Source organism: Sceloporus undulatus, chromosome 4, assembly GCF_019175285.1.
Source record: "Sceloporus undulatus isolate JIND9_A2432 ecotype Alabama chromosome 4, SceUnd_v1.1, whole genome shotgun sequence".
NCBI lineage: Eukaryota > Metazoa > Chordata > Lepidosauria > Squamata > Phrynosomatidae > Sceloporus > Sceloporus undulatus.
In genome coordinates, this window is record NC_056525.1 from 136,831,596 (window position 1) to 136,856,622 (window position 25,027).

Genomic DNA, 25,027 nt, shown 5'->3' on the forward strand with positions numbered 1-25,027 from the left:
CGTGAAAATCTCTGTCTTAAATCCAATGTATTTCTTCAAATTCCACTTGCATTTTATTCCTATCCCTGTTTCTTATGATTTGTGTGTTTTTTACATAGAGATTGGTGCACATTTCAAGTCATTGGATAGAATCCTGTTGGGAAATTATATCTTTGTAAGTAGACTTATGTCTGTGGGAATTAGTACTGGGCAGTTCTGTAACATCCATATCTTATAGAAACCTACTATTATGTTACCATGTAGGAGAGATGACAAAGTGACCATTGAAGCAATGGGACTGATGCACAACAGTGATGCACCAGGCACTCTTGCTGAAATCCTGTTACACAGTTTTGCAATTCACTAACAGGATTTCTTAGAACCTATGGTAAGTATAGATAAAGTTATGTAAAGTTATGACAGTTAATGTAGCGTAGTGATTTGAGTGTTGGATTATAACTCTGGAGACAAGGGTTTGATTCCCTAGTTGGCCACTGGATGACCTTGGGCAAGCTACATGATCTCAGCCTCAGAGGAAAGCAATGGCAAACATCCCCTTGTTTGCCTTATGACTTCAGGACACACACACACACACACACACACACACACACACACACACTGTAGATGGTGATTTTCCCTTATGTTCATGTATTTATATATTTCACCTAACATCTGCATCTTCCCTTATTCAAAGAAGTGTGCTTCTAACTATTTCTCCAATTGTAAATACTTCCAGCCATTTATACTTTAAAATGTGCACACAGTTTTGTGAATACTGTACTTTATTTCTCAGAAATGCCTATGAACATTGCAAGTGGCCAAATTTTTGAAGCAAGGGGAATTTCGTTGTACAGCACGTCTTGAGAGTTTTACAATGGCTCATGTCATCAAGAAGATAAAATCCAAATGATCAAGATGATCAAATAAATCATTTCCATACATAGACACAGGCTTCAGGTTCCTCAGCTCACCTTCAGCAAGCACATTTGTGGAAGATCAGCCCATATGCTTAAGAGTTCTGTTGACTTACTAAAAGTAATCAAAAGGAACACCAGGCATAGTTTTGAATTACCCTTTATTAACAGGCTTATCATCATTTATTTGTACATGATTCTTAGTGCATCCCGTCAAATAAAACTATCAAACTGTACAAAAAAACCAAAGAGATTAAAAAAGGGGGTGGCAAAACAGGGTGGTAACTTCTCAGTGGTAAGAAACATGGAAACTCAATAATTTATAAATTCTCAAAGGCAGAGAGAATCCAAACAAATCTCTTTATTATCTTTATTTTAAAAAGCTGCAAAAATATAAACTGTAAATTACTGTAATTAGCAGCTACAAGATCCTTTAAAACTGGAACTTGATTAAGTGTGAACATGTCTAGAAAAGAAGATGAAAATGAATCAATCAGTAAATAAAGTGCTGGAGGCCTTGAAAATGCAGCGGAATCACTTTTAGCACAGCAAGAAAGTAATAGAAGCACAACATCCCATTAAGTGACTATATTTACGCTGACAGCAAAATGGAATATGTACAGCTATCTGTGATCAGCAGCTCCACTTCCCACCCTCCCCGCGCATGAGGCTTAACTTGCAGTTGCTTGGATGCCCAGGAAGCAGAAGCAGAAGCAGAAGGAATGGGCATAAGAGAAGCAGCAGTGAATTGGCTATTTACGGCAGTGGAGTGTATGGCAACAGCAGCGCCTGTACTGCAGCAAAGCCAGATGGGATTTTTTTGTTACAAAACAGAAAAAGAAATGTTAATTAAATATTACAGTTTCAAAACATTACTTAGCACTGCTAAGATCCCTGTATATTAAAGTTATTTTCTTCCTGCTAGTGTTCTGGAATAGGTTTACCTTTACAACATTACATATTTAAGTCTTGAACCTTCAATATCTAAGTTTTGGCAGTAGGGCAGGTAATGCAGTTATTGCGACGTGTCTGTCACTTATGGAATTCATGTGAAAACCAGTCATCTGATTCAACATCTATTCTGTCCACCCCAGAACCTGTTAGCACTGCAGTATGCAGCAACTGACCCTGTACAATTGCAGGTGTTCTGGTGTTCCTTTACATCTGTATTGAAAGGACTGTAGTACTACAATCCTACTGATGGTTGTTAGAAATAAAGGAACAGATTTGGTAGTGTCTCCCTGTAGCCCAGGTACTGTTGTCAAGCTGCCTAATGGAAAATCCAGGTATTCACAAGGAAAAGGAGCTGGCCAAAGAACAGTCCAGCCCTTGTATGGAACACCTGTCCTTTTATTGCATGCACAATAAAGAAATCTCTACAGTAATAATCGGTATGGATAGCCTATGATTCTGAAATACTCAAGCACCAGGAGAGAATCATTGTAAACTACGGCTTCTTTTGAATTTGTTCCGTTGACATATTTGCGTCATGTACATAATGTACATCTAAGAAATAATTGTGCTCATAAGTTGCAGTCAGAAGACCAGCTATCACTTACTGGTTACCTGTATTTACTGGTTGCTTGAAGTACTCTGTTCTATAACGTCTTTCTCGACTTTGCTGTTTACAGCAGGCACCTGTCCTTGGCTTATGGAAGGGCTAGAACAAGTCTTCCTCAAGGAACTATCTTCAGTCTCCATTGTGAAGAGGTTGGCTTCAATTTTTTCCAGATCATCTGTCCCAGCTTTTATCTTCACACACAGGAGATTTATGTATGTGTCATAACGGCTTTTCTGTGGAGGACAATAAAACAGAATAAAAATATTTGACTCTTCCATCTATTCAAAGTGGAGCCTTTTTGCCACAGAGGAATAGTGTAGTCTCAGAAATGTACATACTAGTTTATTTTACAGCCAGGAAACATTTGTTTTAAATGTCATTTTTAAAAGGAGATCATGAAACTATGTTTTCCCAGTCATTATCAGCCAGGCCACAGGAGGACTGTAGTCTTAAAAGGGAACCTTTCTTAGCTGCCTTTGTCTCCTGGATTGCTTGTCAGAAGATGGAAGAAACCTTACCTCAAATATTAAGTAATGTTCTTTCAGACGATATTCTTCAGCTTCTTTTGACTTGAGGCCTTTTGCTACTGGATGTAATTTGTGCTCAGTTAACTCATCTACGATTTGTTTCATTTTGCTCTCATGAGACTGCAGCTGTTCCTCCTGGAGAAAGTGTGCAGAGAGAAAGATGTCAACAGAAATGAACATGTGTGCAGGCATCTACCAGACTGCAGACATGGCACTTTTCTGGAGACGTATATTTGGGCTTGTGACTAGGTTCTCCAACCCACAAATTTCATTCACCGGTTTACATGATATAACTGTCAAACCACTGAAGAGAACAGTTCCAGTGCCAGTACCTGCCATATTAGAGGAGCTGTATCAGGGCCCACTAATTCCAATGTTCTGTTGATCTATGTTTGGTATCTGATGGGGAAGTAGCCATTTAAATATTCCAGAAGGCCCTGGGTTGTATTTTTTCCTGTTCATTAGTAGAAATGTGAACCCACCCCTACAACAGCTTGTGTGTGTGTGCATGTGCACATGCACGTGCACACACCAAGATGTCCATTGGTTAACTAGAGGAAAAGTAGTCTTTCTATGAAAGAATTAAATATATTTTGCCTGTAGCATTGCAAGTAACATCAAGCATTTACTTAGGGGCTGGATAGACTGGCATTTAATGCTGGCCTCAGAGCAGAGTGGAGGTGTGGTGGTCACACGACGCATGCCCCGACTGCAGCCGCAAGCTGCCATCACGCTGACCGCCCAACCGCATGGCAGGTGGCATCATGGTGCTCCTTTGGCATGACGTCCAGATGATGCATGCCAAAAGAAGTGCCAGAAAGTGCCGCCACCACTACAAAGGCACCCTTTTTACAGCTGGAAAAGGAACAGCATTTTGCCAGTCTTTTTAGGGCCAAAAAACCCTCCAGATCGGTGCTGTGGTCTGTTGTTGCTGCAGCCCTGATCCGGCGAGGAAGGAGGCAACAGCAGGTCACTCCAAAGGGGTGGTTTGTTTAGCCCCCTAGAAGTATAAACTTCAAGATATCTCTCATAAGAGTGTGTGGCATGAAATGAGAGTGGGGGCAGGGATCAAGTTGAATGGAGTACACCACTTCAGACTGCAAGTGTAGGATACTATTTTTAAATGCTCCACAATGGTTAAAAAAAAAGTTCCACGATAGAATTTCTTTTGCAATACAGCTTATGTATTCTGAACTTTATTCTCCAAATTGAATTCTCCCTTGTATTGGTGTTTATCTAGAGTTGCACTGTGATTTCAGTTATGATGATTGAGTGCTACCTTGGGGCTAGCTACATGCAACAAAAAGCTGGGTTTTAAATATATTTTAGACACAAAAATACTATGAACCACAAAGGTCCTGAAACTGGAATGAATGGCAGCATGTAAACTATATGCCTCTCACTTTTATCCAAGACTGGATAAATATTGCAGACTAGTTAAGGAAGCAGAATTTAGAAGCACATCATTTTCTTTAACCCTAAGCTGTGATCTTCTATGATTCTTGGTGAATATAATAACCTTGCAATGGTTGCGGATGGGAAAAACCTAGTCCAAGACCAATGTTGGCGCTATGCTTGATGGTCATTCTATTGTCTCACACACACACACTTTTGCAGAGGCTTTCCTTTTTACCTGACAGATTTTAGTTATTGAAGATGGCAGGAGAGGACGGCAGAATTTCTTCATCGAGCAGATAGCAGCTGGAAATGCAGGGGCAGAAAAAATAGCAGCCACCAAGTTTATTCTCAGGATCCAGGACAGCATTTCTCCTTTGCTTCTATGAAAAGCAAACAAAGTTGGAGGAAGAAGGGTCAGAGAAAGTGAAAGAAATTGAAAAAGAGTAAGAAAAATAGCGAAAGGGGAAGGGGAAAGAAAGAACACACATGCCATGTTAATACAGTAAACTTGTTTAGAAAGTTGGATTGGCCATGGAGGATTTTTAACTGATCTGTCATCTGAGCCCATAAAACAGTCCTTCAGAGCTTCTATAGATTGTGAAAAAAGGCAAGGATCTTAGTCAATGGATTCACACATCTCAATAGAAGCCAAAATTAACTCTTTTCAGCTATCCACAGGAGCCAGTTTTGTAGAATTTTGAAAGCTTTTGTTCCCTTAGAAAAGCAGGAGCAGTTGGCTCTTGCGCTCAAACAGTATAAGATGTATTTGGGTCACAGTTAGATTATTTAGAGCCTTATTGTGCATGAAACTTCAACAGCTGTTGTTTCTTCATTGCATCTTGCAGAACAATTCACAGAAGTGATGGAGAAACTGGAAACAAAGCTCTGAAATGCCAAGGATGGATTTAAGCCAGTCAACCAGTACAATGCAATGCCATGTTACGCATGAATTCCAGAAGCTTCAGCCATTGCACAGGTATAGAGACTAACATTGGCTGATGCCAATGCTGACGCTCATTAAGGTCTCAGTTTAAATAATGCATAAAATATATAATTTTGTTTTAATTCTACATTGTAAGCGATGAAGTACTCATATTGGGAGTAAGGAAGATAATAATAATAATAATAATAATAATAATAATAATAATAATAATAATAATAATAATAATAATAATTTTATTTATATTTTCCTGCCTCACCCAGATGGATCCAGGTGGGATTACAACCTGATAAAATATACAAATCATATCAATAAAATACAATAATTTACAAATAGTTTCTTTAAAACAAATTCTGTTAGAAAGCAAGGGAGGAATAGAGATATACAATCTTGGTCAAAAACAGAACAATATTTCTTATACTAAGTCAGGTGGGTAAGCTCGCCGAAAGAGATCCATTTTAACTGCCCCCTTGAAAGCATCCAAGGAAGTAATAAGAGGGATCTCTTCCGGGAGATTGGAACTGCTACAGTGAATGCTCTTTGGGAAGTTGAGATTAATCTAGATGTTTGTAACTCTAGCAAGTTCTTTCCAACATGTTTATTTCCTCCTTTTTTAAATAATAATAATAATAATAATAATAATAATAATAATAATAATAATAATAATCTGTAGCCTGTCTTTTGATCAAAACTGGGCAACCAATGCATTTACAACTAGTACCATAATAAAACATTTTAACCAGATAGAAAATCAATAGAGATAAATGTGTCTTAAAATACGGCATAGAAATAAAACAGCATTAGCTTTCAAAAAGGTATATAGTCCGTCAGCTGAAGACTCCTATAAAATAAAATGGTTTTACAGAGGAGTCATGCATGTCCACTGGAAATGGAATGCATTCTTAGTACAGAATTGCAGAGATGGTGTGATGTGTTTTTCTGGATAGCATCCAATGCTATCATAGAAAAGCTCTTGTTCATCAATTTGAGGCAGTCAGACTTCCAGAAAAGCATAATTGGTGGGAGTGGATATTTATTTATTTTATATCCTGCCTTTCTCTCTGTATGGGACCCAAGGTGATGAATACACATGTGAAAACTGAAAGTGGGTATGTAAGACATTCTGGGCTCAGTAAAATGCCTGGACAGTAACTGGTAACTAACTCAGATTTCTGATACTTGAACCCAGACCATAACTGATATCTCTAACAGTATTTAGGAAAGCTAAATGGAAGCTGGAACACCTTATCATAATTCAGTCTAGAAGCTACAATAACATGCACGAGAGTGGCCAGGTCCCGGTCTATGTCCATCAAGTGAGGGAACATCTCATCCAAAGTAAACTCATAAAAGGCACTCATAGCTATGGACGCCAGTATTAAAACCAAATCCAGGTACTGCACATGCTTCAGACTGCAAATCTGGCCCCTGAGAGTCATATGGCACACCTGCATAACCTCTAACAATGGTGGGCCTCCCACCATCCACATTCACATTTTATGTGGGGTGAGTTTGAGTTTGCTAGCTCTCATTCAGTCATTCACAGACTTCAGATACTTGCATGGGGAATCCACTCCATATGGATTAGAACAAAAGGGGAAGCAGAGCTGCATGCTGATGGCATACTGCTCACATCACACTCCAAATTACATGGGTTTCATGTAAATACTGTTTAGTTGCATGGGTCTCTCTAGTATTGGAAAGGAAAATTCCCATGAGGTGATGTAGGACGGGAGTTTCTGAATCCTCTAGTGTACCATATCATTATGTAGGTGTGGAAGCCATGTACCACACTGCTCCCAAGACCCAAACCAGGCAGGTAATACAGAAAATAAAATAATAAAATGTTTGTGGTGCTGAGAACCACTGAAAGGTCCAGAAGAATTAACAGAGTAATAATTTCCATGTCTGCCCCCCATATCCCTGAGAAGATCATGTTCTGTCTTAACCAGAACAGAATCCCAATTGAATTGGATCCAAAAGCCATCACAAATGGTTAAAAGAAACAAATGAAACTTTCTTATCTAAATATATTCAGTGTTTCTTATTATTAGTGATAATCCTCAATATATACACCCACCAATAAGCCAGATCTTATAAAGTCTTTGGTCTTTTCCAGCCATAATTGTCAGAGAGGGAAGCTATGTTAATGAAACTAAATGATGGTCCCAGAATAATGTTGGTGTTTCTCTAGTGCTCAATGAGTTCTGCAAAGGTTCCTTCTCTCCCTTTCCTTTCCTTTTTTGGAAATACTGAAAATCTGCTCAATGGCCTTAAGGGAAGCATAATTACATCATTTTCAATATCTCCTTGGGCCTGTTCACTGTGTTTCTCTGCCTCTCCATGTTTGGAGTAGAAAGAATATTTGTTCATTTCTCTGCAGAGATAAAAGTTTCCCAGCCCATGGAATATCCTATTGGGAATAATAATGCAGCAGTAACATTTCTATACAGCTTCACCCCATGAATTATTCTGCACAAAAATGTGCACAGAAAACAGAGTACATGCAGAAATGTACATTTCTGCAGTTGCACGTGCTGTGCAGAAATATGTATGTACAGGTATATTTCTGTATATGCACAACATAATCCCATGGACCTTCATAAGGGGAAAATAATGGGAGAATACTTAGCAGAAGTTTACAAGTGTCTGGGAAAGAGACCAACGCACATTGGCTAGCATCCCATTAGTGACATACAGGCATAAATCACACCATACACGGGGTGAACTATTTGCCATAGTGGCATTGTTATATTTCGTAGAGAAAGGCAGAAGTGGAATTGCATTTACAAAAACATTTCACACTGTAGTTCTACATTGCAAACTGCAATTATACAGTACATTGCAGTTGTGCATTATGGCACTGCATTGTACATTGAGGTTGTTCATTCACGGTGATGGGTCTCAGAACTCTGGAGACCAGGTTTCAAATCCTGACTTGGCCATGTAAATCTACTGGGTGACCTTGGGCAAGTCACACTCTCTCAGCCTCAGAGGATGGCAATGGGAATCCCCCTCTGGAGAAATGTGCCAAGATAGGTTTGCCTTAGGGCTGCCATAAATTGGAGATGACTTGAAGGCATACAACAACAACAACAACAACAACAGCAACAAACCCAATCATTGACATCTGTTGTGCAATCATGCTATTTTGCATGGTGGTTGCCTACTGCTGGCATAGTTTATCTCTGTATTCAGATATTTACACCACATTGTGGAGGGATAATGGAATGCAGCCTGAGGGAGAAAGATGGTACCTGAATGGTATGTTGTGTAGCCTACAAACAGGCTGAACAGGTAAGTCTGTGGCTGAGTTTCTTTCTCCCCCCCATGCACACAATGAATGTAGAAATAAATAAACAAACAAAGAAGACTATCTCCCTTTGTTTTGTCCTCTTGAGACTGGGTAGGAAACATGAAGACAAACCACTGAGGGGCAGAATCAAAATCTATTGTCGATTCATTTGGAAGAGAGGGAAAGATTGTTAACCTTGTTTAAGAGTTATGCCAATCTGTAATTTTCAGAAAGAGAACTGAAGTAGATTCAGGCTTCTGGGGAACAATGCCATGTGTTTTATTGCCTACTCCTCTCAATTTAGCCAAATAAGAAGGCTACTGCTTGCTGAGTTTAAAGGAAAAGACTGTCTGCATGTGTTCAAGGTCTTTTACTATATTCTTGGGGCAGTACAGGCCACCCCAAAATGGCAAGCTGGAGTTGCCTGTTTTAACTGAGGAAGGACGCCACCACGTGGCGTCCCTCCACAGTAAAAAGAACCCAGTTCTTCCGGGTCCTTTTTGTGATGCATTGCGTACATCACGAGTGCACCATTGGTGCACTCGTGCCATATGCAACACGCAGCAATGTGCAGATACTGCATGTCATCATTGTCATCATGGTGGTGCCTATGTGGACAGGACACCGCCATGATGCCGCCTCTCATCCGGACTAGGGTTCCAAAGCGTGTGGTTGCTGCATGCTCTGGAACCCTAGTTTCGACACCAGCACACTGCTTTTGGCCAGTGAGTCTTGGGCCCTTGATAGCTAAGAGAAGCAATGTTTCACTATAAATTCATTCATTGTTCTTCTTCTTGTTCTTGTTCTTCTTCTACTACTATTATTACTACTATTAATACTCTGAGGCAAAATCTAATTTGTGAATCCCTGAAAATCAGAGTGAATGCATTTAAATTAATTTAGATAGATTAACATATATGCTTGTCTTTTTCTTCCAAAGAGCTCAGAATAATTTGCACAGGATTCCTAGATGCTTTATCACCCTGGAAGCTTGCAGATCTACTTAGCTTCTGTGGTAGAAATGTATTGTGTAGTTTAACATAAGGGGTGAATGTAGAAATAATGCATTTTGACACCACTTTAACTGTCATGGCTCCATTGCACACAATCCTTGGATTTGTACTTTTGTGTGGCACCAGCACTCTTTGTCAGAGAAAGCTAAAGACCTTGTAAAACTACAAATCTTAGGATTCAACATGATGGAGATACAATACTTAAAGTGGTGTCATACTGCATTATTTCTACCATGTAGATGAATTCAAAGATATAAAACCAGTTAAGCAATGATGCCTTGTTTTCCAGTTCTGTCTTTTATACTTACAAATATGTTAAGATGCTCTTAATTACAATGTAGATGCCAGTGGCACTAGGTTGCCATCACCAGGTATGGTAACTCATGGTATCATGCCCCCTTAACTTCCTGCCATACCACACCATACAGAATCCTTAGTAGCATTTTTGTACTAATAAAATTACTCATAAATTGGAGCCCCCAAATCACTGAATATAACAGCAATTATTTTGACATAAACAACTAGCAAAATTAAAAGTATACATTTACATTACAATATCAAGAACGCAGCCTAAATGTATTTTTATTTGTACATAGTTTAAAGTGAAACTTTGGTAAGATGTGATATTTTTAAAGAAAATTTTAATATATATATATTTTATTTTATTAAAATTTCCTGGAGCCTCTCCTTTCTCCTCCCATTCAGCCTTGCCCCACTCACACCATCTCTTTACCATCTTAAAGGGACGAAGGTGTCACAGCCTGTTTCTGCCAAAAGGCAGATATTTGGGGAGCAGTGCTGCCATCCCCTCGTAAGGTGTCACCTGGTGTGGCCTACACATCCCGCACCCCTGTAGTTATGTCCCTGGTAGATGCAAAAAGCTCCTTGATGTGGGGAACGATAAGGCAGTCTACAATTTGCCAGATCAAAAGACAAATGAAAACAACTTCATGCAGCTTCTCCTTTGGCACTTACGGGGCTTGGAAAAGGAACACTCGCCAGTCGGCTGTTTTCAGCTTCAGCACATTGGATTTTTTGCTATAATCAGAGGCTTTTGTGGCTAAGGCATGGTGAATACGAATAGCATTCTTTAAGTCTACTTCAGAAAGTTCTTTGTCAGGTTTATATTCATCCTGTAAAGGAGAAGAGAGACAGTTATACGCCAGCTGCGACCTTTCCTGGAACAGGGTGACCTCAAAACTATAGTACATGCACTGGTAACCTCAAGACTGGATTTTTGCAATGCGCTCTACATGGGGCTACCCTTGTGCCTAGTCTGGAAACTCCAGTTGGTACAGAATATGGCAGCCAGGTTGGTCACAGGAACAGCAAGGAGTGACCATATAACACCAATACTGAAGTCACTCCACTGGCTGCATATCAGTTTCCGGGCACAGTACAAGGTGTTGGTTATCACCTTTAAAGCCCTACATGGCTTGGGCCCAACCTATCTAAGGGATCGCCTGCTTCCATACAATCCGCCTCGTATGTTCAAGTCCTCTGGGAGGAATTTATTACAGCCCTTAAAGACCAGGTTGACGGCGACCTCCCAGAGGGCATTCTCTGCAGCTGCTCCGAACTTATGGAATGGTATGCCGGACGAGATCCGTCAAATCACCAATCTAGAGAGCTTTAAAAAGGCCATTAAGACGGATCTCTTCCGGCAAGCCTTCCCGGAATAAATGCTCGGCCACAAATAAGACTTCCCATCCAGTGAACTCTGCCCATGATGATTTTTATTTAGCTTAGTCGGTTTTAATATGTAGTTTTTAATCTTACATTGTTTAATCTTGTTTTAAGGGGGGGGGGCATTATGTATATATGGCTGTATTTTAACCTGTTGTACGCTGCTTTGATTGCCTGGCAAAAAGTGGGATAGAAATAAAAAAATTATTTATTTATTATTTTATTATTATTATTTTATAGTTATAATAACTCTGGTATACTCAGGCTGAAAGGGATTCACTAGGCTTCATAAAAGGTACCCGGGAGCTGCTTATCCAGGTTCTCCCTTAAACAACAAACAGATGTCAAATAAAGGAAAGAAAAAGATGCATTAAAAGAGAGAAGAGTCAAAGGACATTTGCAAATGGGCAATACCACTTGCTTGAAGAAACCGTGGCTTGAGTCCAAGAACAATGAATGGAATGAGTTCATTGGCTAGTGCTTTCTCATAAATTATTTAACTAGTACAGAGATACAGAACCTCTGACTCTCAAGATAATTTAACCTACAAATCTCTTCTCCATATTCAGCTTGGGCAATGATGAGCAAATGGAAAATTACTAGGGGGAATCTTTGTGTACCTTTACACTGGTGGCACAGTGGTTAAATGCCTGTACTGCAGCAGCTTACTCACAAATTGCAAGGTTGCGAGTTCAGTATTACCCTAGGGCTGAATCTCAACTCAGGCTTGTATCCTTCCAAGGTCGGTAAAATGAATATCCAGCTTGTTGGGGGCAATTAGCTTACACATTGTAAACCACTTAAGGAGTGCTTAAGTGCACTGATAAGCGGTATAGAAATGTACTTTCTATTGCTATTTCTATCTTCATGGTAACCAAGAGTTACAGCCATGACTGTATCAAAGTGTAGGATATAGGACAAATATATTTTTCCTCTAGACAAAATAAAATAAAATAAAATAAAATGTCATTAATGCAGCCCCATGAAAAATTGTGCTGACTTTTATATGCCATGATCTACCTGGAAACTGGTGTTTGTGACACCACCATGCCGTTTGACACTCTCTGGTGTCACCAAGAATGCCTATGATCATGGCATTCTTGTTCATTTCTTCTTCTGTGGCGATTATAGAGTTCCAAGGGGTTATTTTTCTCTCCTCTGCCCTGTAACAATCCAGGAGATCCTGCATTAATTGTATCCCATTAACATGTTGTTGATCCAGGGGATTCATCATCTGCAGAAAACAATAGTTTCTTCCATACAGTGACTGTGGTCCTCCTAACTCTTCTATGGCTTCTGTCTTGCAAAAGCTCAAAGGACCAATCAGTTAACAGGTATTCCCATACAATCCTTCCCGCACTCTCAGGTCCTCTGGGAAGAATCTCTTGCAGTCTAAGAAAACCAGACTGGTAACGACTTCCCAGAGGACATTTTCTGTTGCCGCTCCAAAAATCTGGAATGACCTGCCGGAGGAGATGTGCCATATAACATCTTTGGAAGCCTTTAAGAAGGCAATAAAAACGGATCTCTTCCGGCAGGCCTTCCCAAACTGACCACCTCGGAAATGTTTACTCTCCAATGGCATAGTTGTTGCCACTGGACTGTGATTGCGATTGATTTTATTGGGAGCATTTTATTGGGAATTGTTCTAACTCTATTTTAGGATGTGAGGGAGTTTTAGGATGTTTTGCTATGTTTTTACTTGTGGTTTGTTGTGTAGCATTTTTATTGTTCTCTTGTTTGTTGTTACCCGTCTCGATCCAATACAAGGAGAGACAGGATACAAATATTATTATTATTATTATTATTATTATTATTATTACAATCCTCAACTACTGTGCAAAATCTTAAATACACATTAATAAGCATATGTTCAAGCTTCATGTGGTTGTCAGAATGTCTGAGACTTAAGATAATGTTAAACCATCTTTAAGTAGTGTATTACATGACTTTTAACTACAACCAGGGATTTTTTAAAAAATATATTCTGACTGCATGTCCATTGCATATGTCCACTTGTATCCGTTGGATGTCCATTTGAACATACAACTACTGATTTTTGAAATGTTTTGGTTACAACAGTTATATGAAAATTCCATGTTCAGAGGCAGTGTGCCTGTGAATAATCAAGAGAGGAATCTCTGGCCTTGTTTACAAGACAGTATCTAGCTAGCAGTGCTGGAAACAGAGTACTGGTTAGATATCCTCCTCAGTCTGAACCAAAAGAGCACTCTCTGTGCTGGATTCTTACCAGTTATTGTCCCTTGCATAATTTGTTTTAGGTGGAAATCCTTGCTTTGGAGAGACATCATTCTGTGGGGAAAAGAATCTTCAGCATTATGGAACAGAGTAGCCGATTCTCTTTACCTTTTGCAAGTACAGGATGGTTCCTTTGAGCACAGCATAAAACTTCTTCCACCCTCTTCGTCCCCTGGGAGCTGAAAAACATGGGTTATTTTTTCCCCTATGATAATGTTACTGTAAGACATCACAGAAGAAACCAGAGCTTGGAAACATGAGCGTTTACAATAAGGCTGAAATCATTTAAAAAATTTACTAACTTTAATTGTTTTGGTGGTAAATGATATAATTAATTTATGGCATTTATAATTCACAGTGTGTTAGCAATATACTGTATATATATATATATATATATATATCCCAATTAAAACGGTTAAAAATGGTCCAAAATAGCATACACACATTTCCCTCCCCCAAAAGTAACAGAAACATTTTTATGGAATCTATTAATATCTTTGTATTTAACAATTTTAATAAGAACTTTTAAAATAACTATTAATATTTTCAGTGCATTAGGGCTGGATGAGTTTATTTCCCCCCTTATTACCAACTGTTGGAAGATGCCCATGGCAAGACTAGGTGTGAGTTAATCCATGAAAAATAATAAAAGATGGGAATAAAAGGTAGTGAAGGGAAACCATTATCAACATTGCTTTTCTGTTGATTTCACACACCCTTGCCTACCACCCAAACAGTTTACTAATGTAGTAGATAAGGGCAGCTTTTAAGCAATAGTTTGCAGTGGGAGTAGATGCTTCAAAAATAGCAATTAGTGAGGCAAGATGTGTCCTGGACACAAAATACCAAATTATACACCACTCATTTCATGGTAGGAAGAAACAGAGGAGAATTTAAAAAGATAGTAAACAGAGCAATAAATGATGAGCATAGTTAATGAGATGGAAAGAACAAGGTGCCTGCTGACTCAAGACACTGTTGAAACATCCAGATGATCATTTATGCCAATGAGGTAAAAAAAAAAATGCTTAATCTCTCAAATCTCATTGTTGTTCTCATTATTATCAAGAATGAACAAAATAAAAATGAAGAACTAATCCTTTTATCCCCCATGCTTTATATCCAAAGGAATTACAATGTGATGGGGTTATTTTACTCTGGAGCTGAGGAAAAATCTATATGGAATAGCTGCAATAAGCAGCCTGGCAAAGTCGCCAACCTGCTAATCCAGCAGAAGTCTGTATCCACAAGAATAGGCTCCTTGTTTATTAGATGATCCCCTTTGCCAACTGAAAGATGGTAGACTCTTATCTATTTTATTGTTTGTATGTACAGCGCTATGCAAATCTACAGCACTATATTAATAATAATAATAATAATAATAATAATAATAATAGATACTAAGGGCTCCTAGCCCCCTTCATTGTGACCAGCAGCAGTGTAAGAGCTACATTCTTGTCCCCCCCCCCCCCACAGTTCCATTGCTATTCAGGAACTATAGGGCTAGACATACTGTTGTTCCTCATTACCTGATCACTATTTGATCAGGGTACCATTTTATGTTGTATGGTACAAATCTCTAAAAGTGTTGCTTCCTGTTTAAGGATCATTTCCTGGTGGTTGGTTCTAGAAAAAGAAGGGTTTTTTTGAGTCTGCAGCTCCATCAGGAATGGTAGCTCTGGCTATTTCTTTGTTCTTGTTTCAACCTTTTGGTCTCCAAACAAAGTTAGATAAGAACCTTGCATACCCTCCGGGATGAAGCGTGTATTAAACCAAGTAACCAAGTAACTGGATCCAAAAGCTACCACAGTAGGGAAGAAACTATAGGCTCCTGCAGACATGGCAAATATATCAGGAGAGTGCACTATTTGTTCCTGTAGTTCTGTTTCTTCTTCCCCTTTTCTTAAACATCCAAATAATGTTTTGGTTGTCCTGGCCTATTTTCTGGCAATTCTTGGCAGCAGTTGCAACATTTTGTTCCCACACTCAAATGGGTTTCTTTTTAATTCTGAGATGTACCGGAAGAACGTGTTTTCTTCTTGTCTCCTCCTTTCTTTTCCTTTCTTATTTTTAGAGGTACACTGCTATAGTGAATCAATAAAACTACAGCTCTGTGGATGGAAAAATAAATTTAAAAACAGAGAAAAGAAAAATTGCCCTCCAAACCACAGCAGCACCTCAGCAAACCATCCCAGTCTTTGGGGGGGAAAAGGAATCCTACAAACAAAGCCCACAAAAGGATGGAATGAGTGGCAATACCAACTGGCAAAACCCACCCAAACCCAAGGAGCAATGTTGCATGAACCCCTACTTTTTCAGCCCAATCTGGATGAGCTGTATAAGAAAATCTTGTGCAATGACTTAAAAAGGACTATTATTCATACCTGGGAAATCAAGAAGAATATATAATCTGAGTGTTGAAAAGTTACTTTTTTGAACCACAACTCCTAAAATCCACCAGCCAACATGGCCGCATTTCCAAGTTATGCATATATTCTATCCTGATTTGTAGGCTAATGGTAAATGCATCACCCAGCCCTGAAGAGCTTAGCATTTCAACAGCCCCTCTAACACTCCGCTATACACCCCACAGGCATAGACCTACTTCTCTTCCCATCCATGTCCGCATGTGTCTTCCGAGTGAGGATTCCATGCTTGTAAGTAATGGCATTCTGGGCCTGGGGAACATCCAGGAAGGGATTGCTGCCATCAACTATCCTTGTCATTTTCTTGGCACTGGCACCAAACTTATCATCCACTAGCTCTGACAATGACTTTCGGAGCTCATCTTCATCCCTTGGGAATAAAAGAATAGTAAATAAGTTAAACAGAAGCTGAAAGGTAGGAATTGACATTTGAAATGGTTGTGCACCTTTAGGGATGAGACAATCATCAGGAACTGGTGTTATTAAATCTTGCTCTAAAGGTGCACTTTTGAATATGATGAGGGAATGCAAACAGTCCCTGCCTTCCCAGAGCAGTTTTTCTACAAGTAGCCTTAGAAAGAAATTTCTCTGAAAAGTAGTGAAGATGATAATATCCATCCGTTTCCACATTGGTTATATTCCAAGACAACATTCAGGCTGCTGCATTTGGTGGGTGGGGAGGGAACCAGCCTTCCCTCAAGGGATGCTTGAGGAAAGAGAGTTCCCTGTGGGGATCGACTTTTGCCTCTAGCACAGTTTCTTTGTATCTTGACAAAACCCAGAAAGCAGCCCCTCTGTTGATGGGTGGGGACTATCATTCATTTGCACAGGATCTCTACACAGTAAAGCAGGTAACCAGGAATCAGATTTCCAGAAAGTGTCCTTTGCAGTTAACAGGGTGATAATAGGAGCTCTCCATTGTCCTCTCCATATCTCTTAGCTTTAAGCTTGGGGTAGGATAAAGTGATGGGGGAAGGAGAATAATTAAAGTAACGATTAGCTTCTATACCAAAATAGGTGGCCACTCCTCTCCTTGGGGAGAAGATGCATAGCATCCTCCTGAGGGGTGACATGATCACACTCTTTAAATACCTCAAGGGATGTTACAAAGAGGAGGGTGCAACCTTGTTCTCTGCTGCAGAGGGTAGGACTGGGTCTAACAGTTTTAAGTTGTAGGAAGGTGGATTTCAATTGAGTATTAGAAAGAATGCCACGACAGCGAGAGCAGTTCAGCAATTGAACCAATTGCCTAGCGAGGTGGTGGACTCTTCTTCTCTGGATGTCTTCAAAAGGAGATTGGACAGCTACCTGCTGGGGATGCTCTAACTGGAAATCCCGCATTGAGCCTGGTGGCCCATAGGCCCCTTTCCAACTCTATGATTCTCATATATGATGGAAACAGGAAATGTGTCATTTTGAAGTTTTTTTCAAACAAGATTTTTTTCATAATGTGTGAAGCTGACTATAGAACATGATTCAAGTACAGGAAGCATGAACGTTTCTTGTGGCTGTGTTTGCCTTGTTTATTTGTACATGTTTATATGCTGTGTGTGTTTGGTTTAGCAGGAACAGTTAATCTGACAGCAAGAAAATGACCAATCCATCAAATTACCTTTGCCATATGTTGGGATGTTTCTGCTGAAAGTTTGGGAGTTTATGTGTCTTACAAAGTGTGCTGTATTAATCTTATACAGTGGACCCTTGTTATACACTGGGGTTTTGGTTCTAAGATCCCTCATGGATAACAAAATCCGTTGATGTTCAAGTCCCATTAAACATAATGAGATAGCAAAATGGTGTCCCTTATAAAAAAAATGGAAAATCAAGGTTTGATATTTGAAATTTATACTTTTTTTGAACATTTTCAAACCGTGGATGCTTGAATCAGTGTATAAGAAATCCATGTATAAGAAGGGCTGTATTACTCCAAAGGTTTACATTCATATCCCTGGCATGGAAAGTCAATGAGGTGCTCTGCTGTGTTGTTGTTGTTTGTTGTTGTTGTTGTTATAATAATTATTATTAGATGTTGCTTCTTCAACATTGTGTGTATTTATTTCTTTAATCTAATGCTCAGATGCACTTTCTCTGAACTCTCTTATGTAAGCTTTCTTCCAAATGACAAAGCTTTGTACATAACCAACTGAAGACAGATATATGGCTCCCTCCAGTGGATTATTTTAATTAATGTTTCAGAGAGATGTGGACTGCTACCCTTTTCCTTTTGACTTTAGTAAAAGAAGACTAGATTTTGAAGCTATTCCCAAAGGACTATTGCGGTCAGTTTTCTCCCTCTGAGGTTTCGTCTACACTGTAGAAATAATGCAGTTTGACACCATACCAATTGACATGACTCCGTCCTATGGAATCCTAGGATTTGTAGTTTTGTGAGGCCCATCCCTCAATGATAGAGATGCCTAAAGACCTTCTAAAACAACCAGCCCCAGGATTCCACAGGATAGAGCTACTGCACTGAAAATGGTGTCAAACTGCATTATTTCTATGGTACATATGCACCCTGAGAGGATTTTAAATTATAGATATCCAAAACCTCTTAGTCCTTAGTCATATTTTTTTTCTAAAATTGATGCCTACGGCAAATTTCACTTCATTTCCTTAAACCTGTCCTGCACAATAGATGACAGAGGAAGCCAAAAGCAGCCCCTGACCTGGTTTTGCAGTACCAGCCAGCCAGCAAAAAAAACCTTGACCTTTCACATCACACAGTTATAGCACTATGCTTTCACTTCGACTGCCATGGTTGCATCTCATGGAATCCTGAAATTTGCAGTTTGGAATGGGGCATTCGCACTCTCAGCCAGAGAGCTTCCCTAATACCTCTGACCAAGCTAAAGGCCCCAGGATTCCATAGGATGGAATTATGGTAGTTTAAATGGAATCATAGTACAGTGATTGTGTAGTGTGAATTCAGATTTATTGAGCTTTTGGCTCAATAGCTGGCCACTGGGCTGCTGTTGGCTCAGTGGGTGAGATGATAGAGTCATAGAGTTGGAAGAGAACCCAAGGGCCATCCAGTCCAACCCCTAGCTACACAGGAATAGACAAAGCATGCATGACAAATGACGATCTGTTTAAATGTAATGTATGTATATGTAATGTAAAAGGTAAAAGTTTCCCCTTGACAGTCTAGTCATAACCATCTGTAGAGGAAGGTGCTCATTTGTGTTACTAAGCCAGCATTGTTGGAAGGAAACTCTGGTGGTCATGTGGCCAGCATGACTGCATGGAACACTGTTACTTCTACACCAAAGTAGTACCTATTTGTCTACTTGCGTTTGCATGCTTTCGAACTGCTAGGTTGGCAGAAGCTGACACTAGTGATGGGAGCTCACCCCATCATCACATGGCACTTGGGCCTCCAACTGCCAACCTTCTGACCTTACGATTGTCAGAACTGGCATCTTAACCACTAAGTATGTTTAAATGTACACATGTAGTGGTGCTACTCACTGAGGGAAAAGGTGAGAATTGTGCAGCCAGCTGGTTGATAAATTGAGGCCAGTAAAGGGGAAAAAACAAGGAAGAACATAATTGCATCACCAAGTTGTTGTTTCCTTTTTAAAGCTGGTCATCTTTGATAACCGGACAGTTTTGTGCTGTGCTTATTGGCCTCAGATCTTTCAGGTTTGGGGCTCATTCTAAGCCTAGTCAAAATTGTGCAGGCCTCATCTGACATTATTAATATGGCCATTACTTGATCCTGCCTTTGAAAGAAAATATGTGAAATTCTCACAAATCCTTCCCATATAGCACTATAGCTATATATAGACAACTCTTTTCTAAACAGATTACTGCTTGACCCATTTGTTCCTACTGGCGCTGCCACGTGAATGATGGTGACAATCACCTGGTTGAATATTGCCCCTCCTCAAATGATGGTACACAAATCCTTTCTCTCATCGAGGTAGAATAAACAATAGTATATATTTACTACAGAGGACAGTAATTCTGACAACATTTTACATTGTCTACATTATACCATATAAGGTAAGGATTTCTGATACTCTTTCTGCCGGGAGCAAAATCCAAGATTCCTTTTATATGCAAAGAAGATGATAAAATGCACATTTTAAAATATATATGCATACTTACATGGCCCATTCTAGCTTTTCATTTTTTATTGAATTATACAGGGCCTGAAACAAGAACATACTGTCAGTCTTTAACAAGTTCTCTGAATACAATTCACTTCTATGGATAGTGTCCTGATCAACCCTTGATTAGGATGGTTAAATAATGTGTTCTCACAGAAATCCTCTCTTACTGAGTTATCAGTAAACCAGTTTATCTAAGGGCACTTTCACATTACACAGTTGTGTTATGATTCCACTTTAACTCCCTTCACAACATTCTATGGAATACTGGGATGTGTAGTTTTATGAGGCCCTACAACTTTCTGGTTCAGAATTCTAAATACCCCTCCTATACTGCAAATCCTAGTATTCCATAGATGGGTGGTTCCCGACCTTTGGTCCTCCATTTGTTTTGGACTTGAAATCTCAGACACCCCAGTAAACTTGGCCAACAGCTGGGAATTATGGGAGCTAAAGTCCAAAACATCTGGAGGCCCAAAGTTTGAGAACCACTGTCCTAGAATGTAGATATGACACTTAAAATGGAATCATAGTGTTATAATTGTGTAGAGTGAAAGGATCGTAAGGCATTTTACTGGCTGAGATGAATGACAACAAGGCTCTTCTCCATGTTCCATACATCAAAACCAATCAGACTAGGAGCAGAATCATACTTCAGCATTAGCAATGGAATAATGTCCGACATTTGGCCTCAGGATAACAGGTTAGTTTAGCAGGGGATGGAGATATGCACATCTCTGACCCCCATCTCCTCATTCCTCCAACTGGCCTCTCAGCATCTGATACAGAAGCTCCTCTGTCAGCCCTTTACAGGAAATAGAGCTTGTCTACCTCCATCTGTTGAACTGCAGCGTCCATTACCCAACAAAGCCAGTGGTGAGAGGACTTGCAGTTGACACATTTTCCATTCCCATGACACATAACTGGAAGGTGGGATGGTATATTTTATTCTGTCTTGGCACTTTCTCAAATGCCCAACTCCACTTCTGCTTCAGAATGCAGTGGGGGAACACTGACTGAAAGGCTCCCATGTAATGACCTCCTCATGCTAGCTTTCGACAGAAGCATTCAATTCTGCAGTTGCATATCTGCAATGTGTGTTTTTCTCTATTCATGTAGATCATCTCTAGGAATTAAAAAGCATGGGTTTACTGTAACTGTACAAGATGTATGTGAAAAGTGGATAGGAGAGCATCCATAATTCATTTCTATTACATGCATATTGAGAACTGCAGTTATAGATACGTTTGTTTCCAGCAATAGTAGTGAAACCCCCGTTCCTTCCTTCCTCCATCTCTCTCTCTCTATTATCTTTTCTTGAGACAGCATTACCTTTAACAGATCCTTTGCAAAATCCTTTCCATCATTCAGTCCATCCAGATTTGCAGTAAACTGTTGGCATGACATCTTTTTCCCAATATTCTATAATGCAGAAGAGCAGATCACTGAATGAATAGCCTGTTGTTTTTTTAAAAAAATCAGATCGTTTTAAATGCTATATCCAAGACATAAATATGCAGATAACTGAGGCAAAGATTTCTCTTTTAAAAACCTTCCCTTATAGTAGCTCAAACTCAGAAAAAAAGCAGCAGTACAAAATAAAAGCAGGGAGGGAATAATTTATAAGCTGCCAAGCACTGAATGATTCAGGTTAGCTGCACTTGCATGCAAATATGAAATTAATACACTTAGGTGACTGTCTCAAGCTCTCCTGCAGTCCTTCTTGAAAAATAGTTAAGTCATCATTTGCCATTGCAGTGGCCTCTTTCCATAAAACGACTTTTATATGTGTACAGTTTCGATAGCAGAATATTGGCTCCCAGGATCTTAACTGATAAAGACCAGAATACTGAGAATAAATGCTGACTCACTGGGTACAATTCCAGACTGTTAGTCATGAATTAGACCTATCTGCATTTTGCTGAGCAGCATGGTTATCACCGTATTCTTGGCTGCTCTTATGGTATTCCTGGTAACATTTCCCACCCTCTGATTAAGGCAAATCAGATGTAGATGTGGCAGGTAGTCATATGGAAGCAACCCTGGGACTCACAGTAGAATTTAGGGAAAACCAGCTATGGTTTATTAACTATGAAAAGAATATCAAATAGTATAAAGGTATTATCTAACATCATCCTCACCATTTTGGGAGAAGGTGAATATGGAAAGTTAAGAACCAGTACAGGAAGTATACTGGATAGATCAGATCATTGGTGCATCTAGCCCAGTATTGTCAACAATGTCGGGCAGCAACTCTCCCACCATACAGTTGGAAGAGACCACAAAGGCCATCCAGTCCAACTCATTGCCAAGCCTACCCTTATCTATTAATAAGCATCTCAAGGTCATCCAGATAAACATGTGTGATGAATAAATATCAGACAGGGCAACACATGAGAAGAGGAGAAGATGAAGGCAATGAACAAAGACACAGAGTATGAACTTTTCCCCTAGGGTCCATGACAGTATCTCACAATTTCTTTGACATCACATTCTGCACTTCATTTCTGCTCTCTTCTCTTTATGCTTTTAATTTGTTCTTTATACACAACAATGGCAAAATATTAGGTCCTGGTAAGCAGGGAAAGCCACCTTTAACTTTCTGGTTTGCACTCTTTGTGGGCTTTGGGAGCTACTGTTCCGACCCCAGACTCCAAGATAGTGCAGATAACTTCATCCAGAAAATGAGAGAGATCATGCACAATATATGGATACGTGATCTAGATGTGTAGCTCAGATTAGGTATGGAAAGAATAATTACAATTATTTGTTCTGAGGTGGAAAAAAGATTTCCCAACAGTTGTGAAACCTCCTTAGGAAGAATAATAGCCCAGCAAGATTTTTTTGGGCAATTTTCTTCTAGCATTCAAATATTGCAAAGTATTGTGGAGAAATTATTCTAAGGAGAAAATTGTGATGTGTGTTTGCATGTGCAAAAACTTGTTTTCTCTTTGTCCCCTGAAGAAAGCACTAACATTTTCTGGTGCTACATTTTTCTATGGAAATTTTTTCACAATGTATGGGTAAGACTCTTGAAGCATAGCAGCCACCCTGAGACCTGTTTGATGTAAGGCAGGGTACAAATATCTTAATAAATACTAAATAAAATATTGATCCATAGTTGCTTGTACTGTCATACTGCAAACAACCTTATTAGATGGACTAAATATCGGCAAGGAAGTCCTAATTATTCATATCTGGAGACAAACATTAACAAACTGGAGGAACAGACTAACAAATGGACACACTGCTCAACTTATTTCTGTTTCACAAAATCTCTTGCTTTTCAACCAGTTGCAAGTGTAAGCAGTCAAGACAAAAGGTGACATGTTGCCTGTGCCTACTGACTCACATATATCCTTTAGTAAAATAAAATGTTCAATTACTTGTATTCAATCAGTTTTTTCTCAACTTGAAATGGGACCAGGTAGTGCAAAAAGTGAATGAGTGCAGTTGTGGTTACTCCAGTTATACCTTAGCCAATGAAAACTGAATTGTTGGTGTAAGATATATCAGGTGCAATTCTCTTTAGGTATCTGAAACACATGCTGCTCTGGTCAACCTCTTCTGGAACCTGCACTAGAAAATTGCACAAGTGGCTCTAGCTTTCCCTGATGATGAAGAAACAACAATAATAAATCAAATGTGAGAGCCAGCATGGTGTAGTGGTTTGAGTGTTGGACAATGACACTGTGAGACCAGGGGTTGAATATCTGCTCAGCCATGGAAACTCACTGGGTGACCTTGGGCAAGTAACACTCTCTCAGCCTCAGAGGGAGGCAAGGGCAAAACCCCTCTGAACAAATTCTGCCAAGAAAACTCCTTGATAGGTTCACTTTATGGCCTGTTACAGACTGCCAAAATAAAGCTGCTTCGGGTCTCTTTGGAGATATGCTGTTTAAATGATGCATGCACTCTAAGAATCTGGAAACTGCACCAAAGCTGCACTCCGGTGCTTAGGAATGGAGTGTGGCTTTGGCGCGACTCAGAAATTAATTAAAGTCACATGGCAACTATAAACCAAAAAGCCAATAATATCCTGCCCTTTCATGATATCCTAACTCAGCTATCAATCATGATGATCTCAGTCTGTCTGATAGTAGCTTTCTATAATAATTTCCATCAGTTTAATCCTGACAGAGTTTACACACACACTTCCTAAGGTCTTTGCATGTCTTTATAAACACACACATGCACCCATAAAAATAGGCTTTTTCTTTGTTTTTGGATATTTATTTGATAGCTTGAAGAACAGGTTTTTTTTTTAAAAAAAAACCTGTAAGAAAGCTGGATTCATTTTAATGACCACAACGTTTGATGCAAATTTCTTGGCATATAAGATGCTATTTCTGAAGTGTACAACTTCAAGTATTGCCTTTTTAGAATCATAGAATCATAGAGTTGGAAGAGACCACAAGGGCCATCCAGTCCAGCCCCCTGCCATGCAGGAACTCTCAATCAAAGCATCCCCAACAGATGGCCATCCAGCCTCTGCTTGAAGACCTCCAAGGAAGGAGACTCCACTACACTCCGAGGAAGGAGTGTGTTCCACTGTTGAACAGCCCTTACTGTCAGGAAGTTCCTCCTAATGTTGAGGTGGAATCTCTTTTCCTGCAGTTTGCAACCATTGCTCTGGGTCCTATTCTCTGGAACAGCAGAAAACAAGCTTGCTCCCTCCTCAATATGACATCCCTTCAAATGTTTGAACAGGACTATCATATTACCTCTTAACCTTCTCTTCTGCAGGCTGTGCACTAAAGAGCTTCCCAATACACCAGGCATCAAAGAAATTTTAGAGTTTTCTAAAGCTACTGGAGAAACGCCCACAAAATTCTGACAATAATAAAAATGTGTGCCATTGGTAATTAAAGTTCCCTGTCAAACGTCAGCTTAAGTGTGTGTGTTGTGTGTAGT

At 39.5% G+C, this 25,027-nt stretch overlaps 1 protein-coding gene across 1 annotated transcript in view; it reads right to left on the reverse strand.

Moving 5' to 3' along the window:
• Positions 1–1,058: 1,058 nt before the first annotated feature.
• Positions 1,059–25,027, reverse strand: part of PSD2 (pleckstrin and Sec7 domain containing 2) — an 81,004-nt gene continuing 57,035 nt past the window's right edge. The window contains exons 8-15 of the mRNA XM_042465448.1: positions 21,446–21,535; positions 20,112–20,155; positions 16,178–16,368; positions 13,681–13,751; positions 10,603–10,760; positions 4,615–4,759; positions 2,973–3,116; positions 1,059–2,687 (exon numbers count right to left, since the gene is read on the reverse strand). Coding sequence (XP_042321382.1) covers positions 2,466–2,687; positions 2,973–3,116; positions 4,615–4,759; positions 10,603–10,760; positions 13,681–13,751; positions 16,178–16,368; positions 20,112–20,155; positions 21,446–21,535 — 1,065 coding nt within the window. The 3' untranslated portion in view covers positions 1,059–2,465. The remainder of the gene's footprint in view (positions 2,688–2,972; positions 3,117–4,614; positions 4,760–10,602; positions 10,761–13,680; positions 13,752–16,177; positions 16,369–20,111; positions 20,156–21,445; positions 21,536–25,027) is intronic.